Raw genomic sequence first — 13,591 nt, forward strand, 5'->3', positions numbered from 1 at the left:
CAGTTTTTCTCTTCACAAGTATTCCACCTGTTTTATCACCTGTTTTATCACCTGTTTCCACTACAAAGCACTTGATTTGATTTTTCAGTCAGATTCAAAGAAATCTTAAAGTGGACGTTGTTGTTTTCTCCCAACTGTTGTTGTCATCATTTAGCAGGTGATGCTGAGCAGCAGACTGTAAACAAGTGTTACAGACCACAGCTGATGTGAAACTACTGAATAAAATAAAATAAAATAAATAAGGAATAGTTTAATCAGTCCACACGGCTCATAATAAACTGACAAACACTAAAACTAAGGATATTTTATAATTTCAGTTAGTTTTAGTTATTGTTTTTTAATGTTTTTTATTTATTTCATTTAACTCTAATAACACTGCTGCAGGCTCCTCCTGGGCTGGACAACACGCTGTTCCTGGTGGAGAAGGAGCTGGAGGACAAGGAGGAGAAGCTGCACCTCCTCTGGCACAGCGCCCAGCAGCTGCAGCAGCTCCAGGACTCCTACGAGTTCACGGCCAACGTGGCCCGGCAGGAGGACAAGGTCCGCAGGAAGGAGAAGGAGATCCTGGAGTCCAAGGAGAGGCAGCAGCGGGAGGCCATGGAGCAGGCTGTGGCCCGGCTGGAGAGGAGGCACTCTGCTCTGAGGCGCAGCGTCTCCCTGGAGCCGGACTCCGAGGATCACAAGAGTCCAGCAGGCAGAACCTCCAGAACCGGAGCTCATYTGGACCAGCAGAGGTCAGAATCAGATGGCTTCATGTGTAAAATCCAGGTCCAGACAGGAAGTAGAGTCTCTCTGTCCTGCAGGGTCCAGCAGGAGATCCAGAAGCTGAGACAGAGGATCAGCAAGGAGGACGAGGACAACCGGACCACCTCAGCCAGTCCAGATGAGAAGACTGGTCCCAGCAGCCCCCCGGTCAGCCACATCCAGAGTCTGAACCCCCTGCTGTCAGAGGACCGGTAAGACCTGCCCTGCAGATCCACCAGGTCTGTACGAGTCCTGGACCCAACCGGGTCTGTCTGTGTCCAACAGGATCAACGCCTACATCGAGGAGGAGGTCCAGCGCCGGCTGAGGAAGATGAACCTGCTGAACGACAGCAACATCAACCTGTCCCTGTCCTGCGAGTCCCTCAGAGTAAGACCCAGGTCCAGACCCAGGTCCACACAGACCTGCCTGCTGCTGTCTGTACAGTCCTGGAGAACACGGTCCACCTAGGTCCACTACAGTCCAGCTAGGTCCACTGCAGTCCAGCTAGGTCCACTGCAGTCCAGCTAGGTCCACTACAATGTTAATGTCAAATGTATTTATATAACACATAAAAACAACAAAGCTGACCAAAGTTCTTCACAGTTCAGTCAAGACTTGTATCAAAAACAAACAAATCATAAATACAAACACAGAAAACACAATATAATATATAAAATCTCTAAGTGAACCTGCAACTCAGTCTTAATCAAAGACCAAAGAAAAGAAATGGGTCTTCAGTAAAGATTTAAAAGCCTCAACAGTCTCAGCTGAATATTAAGAGGCAGGATGTTTATTRCAAAGACCCRGTCACCTCTAGACTTCAGTTTGGATCATGAACATSTAACAGGAACTGGATGGTAGACCTGAGTGSTCTGACTGGAGTGTAGATGTTAAGAAGATCACCTAAATATGACKGGGCCGGACCATTAAAAACTTWAAAAACCRTCAATAAAATGTTAAAATCAATTCTCAGGTGAACAGGAAGCTAATGGAGAGAAGCCAGGACCAGGGTCATGTGTTCATGTGTTCACAGTACCTGTTAAAAGACGAGCTGCTGCGTTCTGGACTGTCTGTAGGCCATGCAGAGATGATTTATCTAAGCCAGCATATAAAGACTTACAATAGTCCAAGCAAGTGGTAATAAAAGCATGAATCACTCTTTTAAATGTCTTTAGTGTTGAGATATGATTTCACCTTAATAATTAGTCTTAATTGGAAAAAACTTGATTTTACAGCAGAATTAATCTGTTTATCTAATTTAGACACCATCAAAGAGAAAACCCAGATTCTTGACAGTAGAATGGCTGTATGAAAATAAATCATGAGAATTAACTTTACCACAAGTGATTACTTCAGTTTTACTCTCATTTAGATTCAGAAAGTTTAGTTTTAGTCAGGTTTTTATATCATTCAGACAGCTGARGAGTGGTTCCAGTGGAGCAACARCTTAACGGGCATATAGACCAGGATATCATCAGCAAAGCAGTGAAAAGTGATGTTMTRCTTTMTGAAAATGGACCCCAAAATTAACATATAAAGATTAAAAAGAAGTGGGCCTAAAATGGACCCTTGGGGGACCCCACAAGTCAGAGGAGCTGCTGAAGAAAAACATTCACCAAGGTGAACAGAAAACCTCCTATTAGTTAAATATGATTTAAACCACGATAAAACTGTGCCTTTGATACCAACCAGCTGCTGAAGACGTGACAACATGTTCTGGTCCACAGTACCAAAGGCAGCAGAGAGGTATAAAAGCAGTAAAACAGCAGAGCTTCCTGAATCAGCTGTTAAAAGAAGATCATTAAAAACTGTTAAAAGGGCCGTCTCTGTGCTGTGACCTGCTTTAAAACCTGACTGAAATATTTCAGCAGTTAAAAATCCCTGCAGCTGATTAAAAACAACTTTCTGTAAAACCTTCGACAACAAAGGCAGCTTAGATATGGGTCTGTAGTTTGATAAAGCTGCTGGGTCGAGGCTGTTTTTCTTTAAAAGAGCCTGTACYACAGCATGTTTAAAAGCAGCAGGAACACAGCCTGATGAAAGGGACAAATTAATCACAACAACAACACAACAACAACAACTGGACCAAGATTATCAAAACATCCCAACAACACAACAACAACAACTGGACCAAGATTATCAAAACATCCTTAAACAGATGAGAGGGAACACTGTTTAAAGGAGAGTCAGAAAGCTGCATATGATGCACAACATCCTTTAAAACAACTAAAGTCACCAACTCACTGTTTGAAGGCAGCTGAGGATGATGAAGATGAAGAGTCTGTATCAGTTGTTTAAAACCACATTAGATAAAAAAGCAGACGTAGCAGCTCTAACAGCTCTCTGATATTTGAATAAACTGACTCTGAAAATGTCCAGTGAAACCTTCAGTTTGTCCTTTTTCCATTTCCTGTCAGCACACCTGCACTGACGTCTGAGAGAGCAGGTGGTCTCRTTCAGCCACGGCTGTGATGAAGACTTTGTTTGTTTGGACTTGAGTGGACCAACAGAGTCCAGTACATCAGAACAAGTAGAGTTAAAGAGATCAGCGAACTGATCCACASTAGACACTGAGCCCAACAGTGGATCAGAGGAGACAGACTCAATAAAACTGGTGGAGAAACACAGCACAGGCAGTTACACACTGATGGTCCAGTTCCTTCCTACCAGAGACCACCACAGTGAAGAGGACAGGTAGATGGTCCGATCAAAGATCAACAAACTCTTCTATCTTCAGGAAACATGGATAAATGAGCAGTGTAAACTGATCAGCTGCTCGAGGAGAGGAGATTAGCATAATTACACCCTAAAAACACCATATAAGGATGTGTTTCCTGCCCCACTCACCAGGAAGTGTTGTTCATAAAGGACATCACAAAGTACAAAGAAGAACTTCAGAGTTCACAGATTGAAGTTCTGCTCTCAGAGATCCAGAAAAGAAAATCTGTCATTTTCATCAGCGTCAGACCTGCTGAAACCAAGGAATGAAATGTTGTGTTAATGTTGTGTTAATGTTGTGTGTCCTGTGGGTCGTTACAGTCACAGAAACAACAATCTAAATCACATTCATCTCTCTCTAGTCCTGCTCCGCTTCTCTTTGGTCRAATAGTTTAAATATGAGTGTAAAYTTAAACATATTTTGTTGTGTTACATGTTTTCCTTTGTTCAGARGAAGAGCAGTCGCACACAGCTGGCCTCATTTAGTCCAGACGACAACAACATCCAGTGTGTGTCCTTTTTCATGAGTGCTGCTTCTCACTGACTGCATGAGACGAAAAGAGTCAATAATATTCATAAAGTCTTTGACCTGTGAGGTCCAGGTCCAGGTCCAGGTCCAGGTCCTGGTCCTGGTCCTGGTCTGCTGACTCTGCAGAGTCTGAGGTGGAGCTTGTTGCACAGTCTGACCTTCAGGGTAAAGAAGTCCCGAGGAAGCAGCAGATCCTGTTTTCCTCTCAGATTTGACTTTTAGTTCTCTTTAATAAAAAACAACCCGGGTCTGGACTTGGATCATTGTGGACCCTGATGAAGTCCAGACCCATAAGAACTGGTTCTGAAACCTGGATCTGCAGGAGGAGGACCTGGTTTTTCAGGGACTGTAGATGTTTTGTGGCCTTGTTARGAAGTTCAGTTCTTTGAGTTGTGTTCTGAAGCATCTCTGTAGACCCGGGTCTTCTCGGACCTTCAGGTTCTGACCCTGCAGTGTAGATCTGATCTTTAGCTCTTTAACGGAAGAGGAGGAGGAGGACCTCCTTTCCTCAACTGTCCTTTCAAACTGCAGAATGATTGTCTGGATTTAATCTTATTTTAGTTTAAATTCAAAGGTTTTAAACTGAAAGTTAAAGTTTGAACTTTTGTTTTCAGGAAGAGGAAAAACTGCAGAACATGGATCCAAGAAGACAGAAGTACCAGGTGAGATCTGTGATCTTTAAATGAACCTGATTTTAACTCACTTTATGAATCTGATCAGGGCCTGAAATTCACTGCAGGATTAGGATTATTGATTATTGATTATTGATACGTTATGATCGATTCCAGCAAATTGAGTTTATAATGTGAGAAGTTCCAACATCACAGCGATGTGTAAAAATGTGGACGTTTGCATCGCACTGTTTTCTCAAGACAACCTGTACCGTATAAACCTGACCACCTGGTCTGTTCAGAAGACACGCGGGGGGGGGGGGTCTTTGAGACTCTACCTGTAGATCCCAAAAATAACAGGAAACTGAAACAAACCGTCTGTGTTTTAACAAAACACCTGAAAAATGACAACAGGAGCTGCTCCAGCTGCAACTCATGATACAAACAGAGCTGATTTCCTCCCTGCAGCTCTCTGTTGTGTCCTCACTGACACACACACACACACACACACACACACACACACACACATTTCAAAAGTGAATTTCAGGCACTGTGATTCATTTCAGTCAAACAATCTGAGTCTTTAGTTCAGACTAACCTTTCCTCTGAACTTGTAATCTCTCATGTTTTAATTCTTTATCCTCGACTCTGAGACATTCTGAATAATCTGCATGTGGACTCGTCACATGGTTGATCTGAAATCTCACCTGTGCACCTGGTGGCTGTAATCCTGTGGGGGGGCTGATTCAAAGAGCCTTCCTGTCCTCCATGTGGGGGTAGTCATCCACTTCCTGCTTGTGCTCGCAGACTTCCTGCTGGTTTAACCTCCCGCCCTCCCTGGACTCTGAGACCCGGTCCTTTCCTGATGTCCAGGAGAACGTGTTAGAAGAACCGGAGCCAGGGCTCCTCAGACCACTGGAGTCCTCAGCTGGACTCATGATCCAGAAGGATCTGGAGAAAACCAGWTGGTGGAAAGACGTCMATCTTCTCCTGGAACAAGATGAAGTTTGTGGTTTGAACAGAGTTAACAAGAACAAAAGCAGAAGTGACTCCTGCTGGATTTCTGACRAAGACGAATCACAGCTGAAGAAGTTCTTCAATGAAACATGTGACCCAGAGCTGTCCAAGTCCCCGAGGGGGGATGGCCTCATCTGTGAGAGTCCAGAGGAAACAAGCAACCAGCTCAATATGTCAGGCACCAAGAACTTTGAGGTGATCCTCAATAAAATACAGAATCTGGAGAAAGAAGAGGGCATGGCATCTGTGAACAAGGGTGGAGTCTCCAATGAAGAGGGCGTGGCATCTGTAAACAAGGGCATAGTCTCCAATGAAGAGGGCATGGCATCTGTGAACAAGGGAGGAGTCTCCAATGAAGAGGGCGTGGCATCTGTGAACAAGGGTGGAGTCTCCAATGAAGAGGGCGTGGCATCTGTGAACAATGGTGGAGTCTGCAGTGAAGAGGGCGGAGCCTCTGGAATGTTGAAATTGCAGAGCTTTAACAATAATGAAGAGTTGATTCAATCTGACTTGGAAGAAAAAAAAATGATGGAAAATGAGAAGTTTGCATTAAAGAAAAACCAAACAACCCTGGAGGAAGAAGAGTCTGGACCATCTSAGGACCAGTCTGGACCGTTCGAAGACCAGACCAGGAAGTCCCTGATGGGTGGAAAAGATGGCAGTAAAGAGTTGAGGATGACTGAAGCTCAGGTTGAAGACCAGCTTGAGGCCAAGGAAGCCATGTCCAACAGGAGCTCTGTGTGGGGGTATGTTGAAAAAGTCAAGAACCAAACACTCTACCCGTGGAGACCAGAGGTCCGATCTGAGCATTCCAGGTCACAAAGTTCTGTCTCTCATCTTGGYTCTGATCAGGACTCGGGGACTGTTAAAGGTCATATAAAAGAGAAGAAGACAGAGAAGGTTTCAGCTGACAGAACATTTATTTGGGACTATGTCAGAAACATCAAGAACCATACGCTCTACCCGTGGAGATCAGTGAACTTTGAAGGTTCCAGGGWCCAGTCCCCAAAGTCTCAGATTTCTGCTGGTGTAGACCCCAGGATACAGCAGGACTTCAAGTCCATCACAGACCAGATGAGACGAGACAAAGATGAAGCAGCAGGAAGAGTTTCAGCCAGCAGGAGCTACGTTTGGGAGTATTTTGAGAAAGTGAAGAACCAGAGTCTGAATCCATGGAGGGTCCAGGATCTTGAACTGTCCAGGGACCCTTCAGCCAAACTTCAAAGCTGCATCAGTGATGACCTGAAAGACAAAAACAATGACTCAGCAGAAAACRAGTCCACCAGCAGGAGCTACGTTTGGGAATGCATCCAAAAGGTCAGGAACCAAAAGATCTACCCATGGAGACCAGAGGACTCTGAAYATCCCAGAGGTCAATCAATGGACCCACCAGTGTCCCAGAGTTCTGGTAAATCCACCGAGCAGGACCTGAAGGAGGCCGGACTTCTGGATTATTTTGCCGGGAAGCTTTCTGAGGCGTACAAAGACAAACGAGCCATCCTTCAAAGTGTCGGAGTGGACGAGATGAAGTTTGTTGTGTCTCAGTACGTCTCCATGGTGTTCAAAGATCTGATCCATGCAGGACCAGAACCTCTCAGCAGCACATGGCACAAAGTGCCTTTGGTGGATTTGTCAGAGAACAGCTCCGTCGCTCCTCCTCAGGGTTCTAGTGTTTCCGTTGTTTCAGGATTCTCAGAGTGGCCTGAGGGGTCCGTGTCTTCAGTCAGGACCACAAGTCCAGAAGAGTTCCATCAGAGGCTGGTCCAGCTGCCACCACCTCTGTCTCAGCTGCAGAGTCTTTCATGTCAGCAGATTCTGGAACAAACGGACTCTCTGTTGCCTCAGAGAGCAGCTGGAAAGGTTCTGAGTGTGTTCTGGATGAAAGCAGCCAGCTGGAAGCAGCCCCATCCAAAACCAGCCTGTCTTCTTTTGTCTGWGAAGGATCTGGTGGTGGTCTCAGCTGGACCAGAACCTGGTGACACCCTGACTCTGTTCCATCACTTTGACCTTGTGGAGATCAAAGAGGTCCAGGTCAGTTTGGCGGGGCAGCACGTCCGACTCCTCGGCTGCAGAGAAGATTCAGTTTTAGCTGTCTTCACTCACAGCAAAGCTCTGACCCAGGAGTTCTGTAAGGTCCTCCTGAAGACCCGCTGTCCTCAGGAGGTCTCTGAGCTGACCGAGGCCCACCCCTTACTCTCACAGGACCTCATGGACCTGTCTCTGGATTGGACGTCCAACGTTCCTGACGTAGTGGTGGACAACGGTCTTCACATCACTAACAGGTTCAAGCGGGTCCTTGCAGACCTGCTCTACATGGTCCACGGGAACATGGACGRTCCAGACAAGCCGTCCCTGGCTAACGTTTGTCCTCTGCTCTACACCAGCGTCAAAGTCAAGACCTCCACCCAGGACCACCAGGACACCATTTTTCAGTTCCTCCTGACGGACACTCATGTGGTTCTCCTCCAGGAGGACGGGGTCTTCCATCCGGTGCCACGCGGGTCCAGTCTGGTCCCGGCCCAGCCTCAGTTTCACAGCCTCAGACTGCGGCGGCGTGCTGACATCAGGTGTGTGCTGGTGAGGAAGGAGGAGCGGTGTCTGAGCACAGAGCTCATCTTCACTACGTCAGGTCTGAAGAGGAGCCGGGGTCCTGCTGAAGGTCCYGCTGACTCCTGGAAACTGGGTTTCAGCTGCTCCTCAGAGGCCCAGGTCCTGATCCAGCACCTGTGTGTCTGAACCCAGCAGCCTGTCCTGGAGCTGTTTTAATGTGTAGGATGTAAATTCACTGTAAACATTTTAAAAGATTTTAACCTTTTTAAAAACGTCACTAAAGAATAATAAAACTGTAATAAATGTCTTTAATTTTTCTCTTATTGATTTGTTTACTGATGTCACTTTGTTTACATGCTGGAAAATGTTTTCAAAATAAAACTCWATGTTTTACGTTAAATTTTATGTTGATTTTATGTGAAACACATTAATAAAGTTTAAAAATCAGCCCAAGTTTGATGGTTTTTATTSTAGTTTTAAGGTCTTTCAATCCAGAATACTGTTGGTTCTGAGACCACCTCTTTCTCTCTCTCTCTCTCCCTGTTTTCATCTGGACCACTCTCTGCAGCACTTGGTGACCCGACCCATCGGGTCGAGCCACGGCGGCGTCCAGGAGCCCGTTAAAATTAGCATTCCTCGTTACGTCCTCCGAGGACAGGGCAAGGACGAGCACTTTGAGTTCGAGGTGAAGGTGAGCTCTTACAGTTTATTCCACAAAAAACTGAAGTCCTGACAACACTCAGGAGGGAGAGCAGGGAGGGATGTGCATGTGAGTTCAGCTCAGCAGTCTCTGGTTTAAATGGAGAAACTTCAACAAACAAATAAAAAACCTCTCAGGATGAAAAATAAACACGTACACAACTAGAAATCTAAACTTCAGATCAATCTAAAGTTTACTGAATATCACTCTTCTTTAGGCTGTTCCCTCTTCAGGGATCATCACAGCGAGTCCCCTGTCCTCGTTCTGTCCTGTCCTCACTCTTTTTTTTTAGGCAGCTGCAGCTTGTAACATCTCTCAGCATCCTGTCAGTCAGCTCTCTACCTGTTGTCCCTACATGTCTCTGTCCTGTCTCTTGGATCGTCTCCCTCCTCCTGGTCTTGGACTAACAGCAGCAGAGTTTCAGTCAGCACTGTTTGTGTACAAAATTCATAAAGCCTTGAAAAATGAATTGAAAGAAAATATTTCTGACCATTTTTAGAGACTTGTGTCTGAAAGACTCAAGTGGAGCAATGATTAATGAATCCCCCCCATCAGATCTCAGTGAATGATTAGGCCAGAGGAATACCATAGCCAGAGGACTATCATAGCCAGAGGACCATTATAGCCAGAGGACTATCTAGCCAGAGGACTGTCGTAGCCAGAAGACTGTCGTAGCCAGAGAACTGTTATAGCCAGGGGACTATCGTAGCCAGAGAATTGTCATAGCCAGAGGACTATCGTAGCCAGAGAACTGTTATAGCCAGGGGACTATCGTAGCCAGAGAACTGTCATAGCCAGAGGACTATCTAGCCAGAGGACGATCATAGCCAGAGCACTGTCATAGCTAGACAACTATCATAGCCAGAGATCTATGGTAGCCAGAGGACAATCGTAGCCAGAGGACTATCATAGCCAGAGGACTATCGTAGCCAGAGGACTGTGGTAGCCAGAAGACTGTCGTAGCCAGAGGACTGTCGTATCCAGAGAACTGTTGTAGCCAGAGGAATATCTAGCCAGAGGAATATCTAGCCAGAGGACTATCATAGCCAGAGGACTATCGTAGCCAGAGGACTATCGTAGCCAGAGGACTATCGTTGCCAGAGGACTGTCGTAGCCAGAGGACTGTCGTAGCCAGAGGACTATCATAGCCAGAGGACTGTCGTATCCAGAGAACTGTTGTAGCCAGAGGACTATCGTAGCCAGAGGACTATCGTAGCCAGAGGACTATCGTAGCCAGAGGACTATCGTAGCCAGAGGACTGTCGTAGCCAGAGGACTGTCGTAGCCAGAGAACTGTCATAGCCAGAGGATTATTGTAGCCAGAGGACTATCGTAGCCGGAGGACTATAGTAGCCAGAGGACTGTCGTAGCCAGAAGACTGTCGTAGCCAGAGAACTGTCATAGCCGGAGGACTATCGTAGTCAGAGCACTGTCATAGCCAGAGGACTATCATAGCCAGAGGACTATCATAGCCAGAGGACTATCATAGCCAGAGGACTATCATAACCAGAGGACTATCATAGCCAGAGGACTATTGTAGCCAGAGGACTGTGGTAGCCAGAAGACTGTCGTAGCCAGAGGACTATCGTAGCCGGAGGACTATCGTAGCCAGAGGACTATCGTAGCCAGAGGACTATCGTAGCCAGAGGACTATCGTAGCCAGAGGACTATCATAGCCAGAGCACTGTCATAGCCAGAGGACTATCATAGCCCAAGATCTATGGTAGCCAGAGGACTGTCGTAGCCAGAGCACTGTCGTAGCCAGAGCACTGTCGTAGCCAGAGCACTGTCATAGCCAGAGGACTATCGTAGCCAGAAGACTGTTGTAGCTAGAGGATTACTGTATCTAGCCAGAGGACTATCATAGCCAGAGAACTGTCATAGCCAGTGAACTATCTAGCCAGAGGACTGTCGTAGCCAGAGGACTGTCGTAGCCAGCGGACTATCGTAGCCGGTGGACTATTGTAGCCAGAGGACTACGACAGCCATCCAAGATGGCTGCCACACTCATGTCCAGTCTACGTCTCTGCTTCAGTTGACTGTGATGGACGAGACGTGGACGGTGTTCAGACGCTACAGCCGCTTCAGGGACATGCACAAGAGTCTGAAGGTCAAATACCCAGAGGTAAGACTTTAAAACAGTATTGGACAGCCTGTCCTCTGTTTATTAAAGGACCTACATGAGGTCCAGATGTCTCCTGGTCTTCAGATTTGTCTCATGTCCTCTCTGGTTCTTGTCCTTCCAGCTGGCAGGTCTGGAGTTTCCACCAAAGAAGCTGTTTGGAAACAAAGACGAGCGAATGGTGGCGGAGCGCCGGAACCAGCTGGAGGTACGAGCCGTCAGAACCACCTGAGACTGATCCCTGGTCCTCAGGACCATGGACCTGCAGGGTTCAGATGTTCTGCTGCATCACAGCTGATTTTTATTCAGTCATTAAAATAAACAACTAATGGTCTAAAGAATTAAAAATAAAGGAAAGGAAGCAGAAAGAAGAGCAGTTATGTCCATCATGTAGTAAAGTCTTTACCTGTTTATCTGAGCCAGGTGTTGGAGCAGCTCACTGATTGGCTGGTTGATGCTCAGGTGTCACAGATGACTGGAGGTTTACATTTTTGAAATAAAATGTTTTCTTTTTGTTTTTATGCTCCAAGCTGATTGGTCGACAGGACTGATGCATGCTGGGAGTTGGAGATTTGTTCAAACCTTTTCAGCTCCAGACTCTGGCTTGTTTTCTGAAAACTTAACGAGCTTTAATTGATGAAACCCGTGAGTTAACAGAACCAAGTGGTCATAATGTTTTGGCTCCTCTGTTCTCCTCAGTGCTACCTCAGGAACATGTTCCGGGTCATGCTGGACTCCTCCGGTTCTCCTCTCAGGACCCAGGAAGACTTCCACCTGACCAAGCTGGACATCTGCGAGTTCTCGCCGTTCTTCAAAAAGGGCGTGTTTGAGTCCAGCAGCCACGGGACCAGCTGACCGAACCGACACGACCACCGGACCGACCCGACCACTGGACCGACCCGACCACCGGACCGACCCGACCATGGGTCCTCTGTGACACAAAGGAAAGGAGGAGGAGCTTCTTGATGTTTTCTCCTCAGTTTGAAGGTGAGCTGCAGATGTGGACCTGGAGTTCCTCCTGGTTCTGACAGCCGGTCCCATCAGGTCCAAAGTGCAGCTGCTGGTTCTGGTTCTGGAAGGGTTCCTCCTCCATCAGTGGACCTTTGGTCAGAAGATTTAAAGACGATACGACAGATCATATCTGAGGAGCCACGGGTCGTGGTTCGGATCAGAACCGGAGAAGAAACAGGAAGTGACTGAGATGCTGAGGGTTAGAATTAAAACCTTCAGTTTTCAGGGTTCACCTGTCTCACACAGGTGGCCACGCCCCCTTCATTTACATGTGACAGGAGGAAATGAGTGGAGCTTTACAAAATAAAAGCCTTGTAATAAAATAATTGTTCTGTATCAGATGTCTCTGACTCTAGAACCGGGTCAGAACCACAAGGTTTGGGTTTCAGACCTTCATCCTGATCAGTCTTCCTCCTCCTTCACGTGACCCTGGACTTTCTCTGAGAAATTCAATCTTTAAAAGAATAAAAACAAAATAAAACAGATTTTATTTATTTTAAAGTATTTTCTGATTTTATTTTTTTACAAAGAACCAAAGGTCCAAAACTATTAAACGTCAAAGGTTGTCCCAGGAGAACTTCAGAGGTTCTGGTCCAGATCCAGTTGGTTCAGGTGCTGTGGACCTGATCAGAGTTCTGGTTCTGGTTCTGGTTCAGGATCTGCTGGGTGGTTCTGAAGGTCTTGCAGCAGCTGGTCGTAGTCCTGCAGATCCAAGATGGCCACCGTCAGCAGGTGAGCCTCAGACAGGAAGTTGAACAGAACGTCTGGGTTTTACAGACTCACCTGAGCTTCTTGGGACAGGTGGTCCTTCAGGACCTGGACGGCGACCCGTTTGGACTCCAGAGTCTCCTGTGGACAGAGGGACAGGGACATGTTGGTTCTGAGTCCCAGACAGGAGGTCCAGACAGGAGGACCTGACAGGAAGTCCAGACAGGAGGTCCAGACAGGAGGTCCTGACAGGGGGTCCAGAAAGGAGGTCCAGACAGGAAGTCCTGACAGGAGGACCTGACAGGAGGTCCAGACAGGAGGTCCTGACAGGGGGTCCAGAAAGGAGGTCCAGACAGGAAGTCCTGACAGGAGGACCTGACAGGAGGTCCAGACAGGAGGTCCTGACAGGGGGTCCAGAAAGGAGGTCCAGACAGGAAGTCCTGACAGGAGGACCTGACAGGAGGTCCAGACAGGAGGTCCTGACAGGGGGTCCAGAAAGGAGGTCCAGACAGGAAGTCCTGACAGGAGGACCTGACAGGAGGTCCAGACAGGAGGTCCTGACAGGGGGTCCAGAAAGGAGGTCCAGACAGGAAGTCCTGACAGGAGGACCTGACAGGAGGTCCAGACAGGAGGTCCTGACAGGAGGTCCAGAAAGGAGGTCCAGACAGGAAGTCCTGACAGGAGGACCTGACAGGAGGTCCAGACAGGAGGTCCTGACAGGGGGTCCAGAAAGGAGGTCCAGACAGGAAGTCCTGACAGGAGGACCTGACAGGAGGTCCAGACAGGAGGTCCTGACAGGGGGTCCAGAAAGGAGGTCCAGACAGGAAGTCCTGACAGGAGGACCTGACAGGAGGTCCAGACAGGAGGTCCTGACAGGAGGT

General features: G+C 47.2%; 2 protein-coding genes across 2 annotated transcripts in view; one reads left to right on the forward strand and one right to left on the reverse strand.

Annotated features, from left to right (window-relative positions):
* LOC106535418 (kinesin-like protein KIF16B) overlaps positions 1–8,570 on the forward strand; it is a gene marked incomplete in the record, with an annotated part of 37,573 nt that extends 29,003 nt beyond the window's left edge. Inside the window, 5 exon segments of the mRNA XM_014032417.1 lie at positions 385–734; positions 804–956; positions 1,030–1,132; positions 4,607–4,654; positions 5,411–8,570. Of these exon segments, the coding sequence (XP_013887871.1) occupies positions 385–734; positions 804–956; positions 1,030–1,132; positions 4,607–4,654; positions 5,411–8,356 (3,600 nt within the window).
* A 3,921-nt stretch (positions 8,571–12,491) lies between these two features.
* The window catches only part of drc4 (dynein regulatory complex subunit 4), a gene marked incomplete at its 5' end in the record, with an annotated part of 5,733 nt that continues 4,633 nt past the window's right edge, over positions 12,492–13,591 (reverse strand). Inside the window, 2 exon segments of the mRNA XM_014032418.1 lie at positions 12,492–12,704; positions 12,786–12,851. Of these exon segments, the coding sequence (XP_013887872.1) occupies positions 12,630–12,704; positions 12,786–12,851 (141 nt within the window).

Source organism: Austrofundulus limnaeus, unplaced genomic scaffold (genome assembly GCF_001266775.1).
Source record: "Austrofundulus limnaeus strain Quisiro unplaced genomic scaffold, Austrofundulus_limnaeus-1.0 Scaffold1445, whole genome shotgun sequence".
NCBI classification, from domain to species: Eukaryota; Metazoa; Chordata; class Actinopteri; order Cyprinodontiformes; family Rivulidae; genus Austrofundulus; species Austrofundulus limnaeus.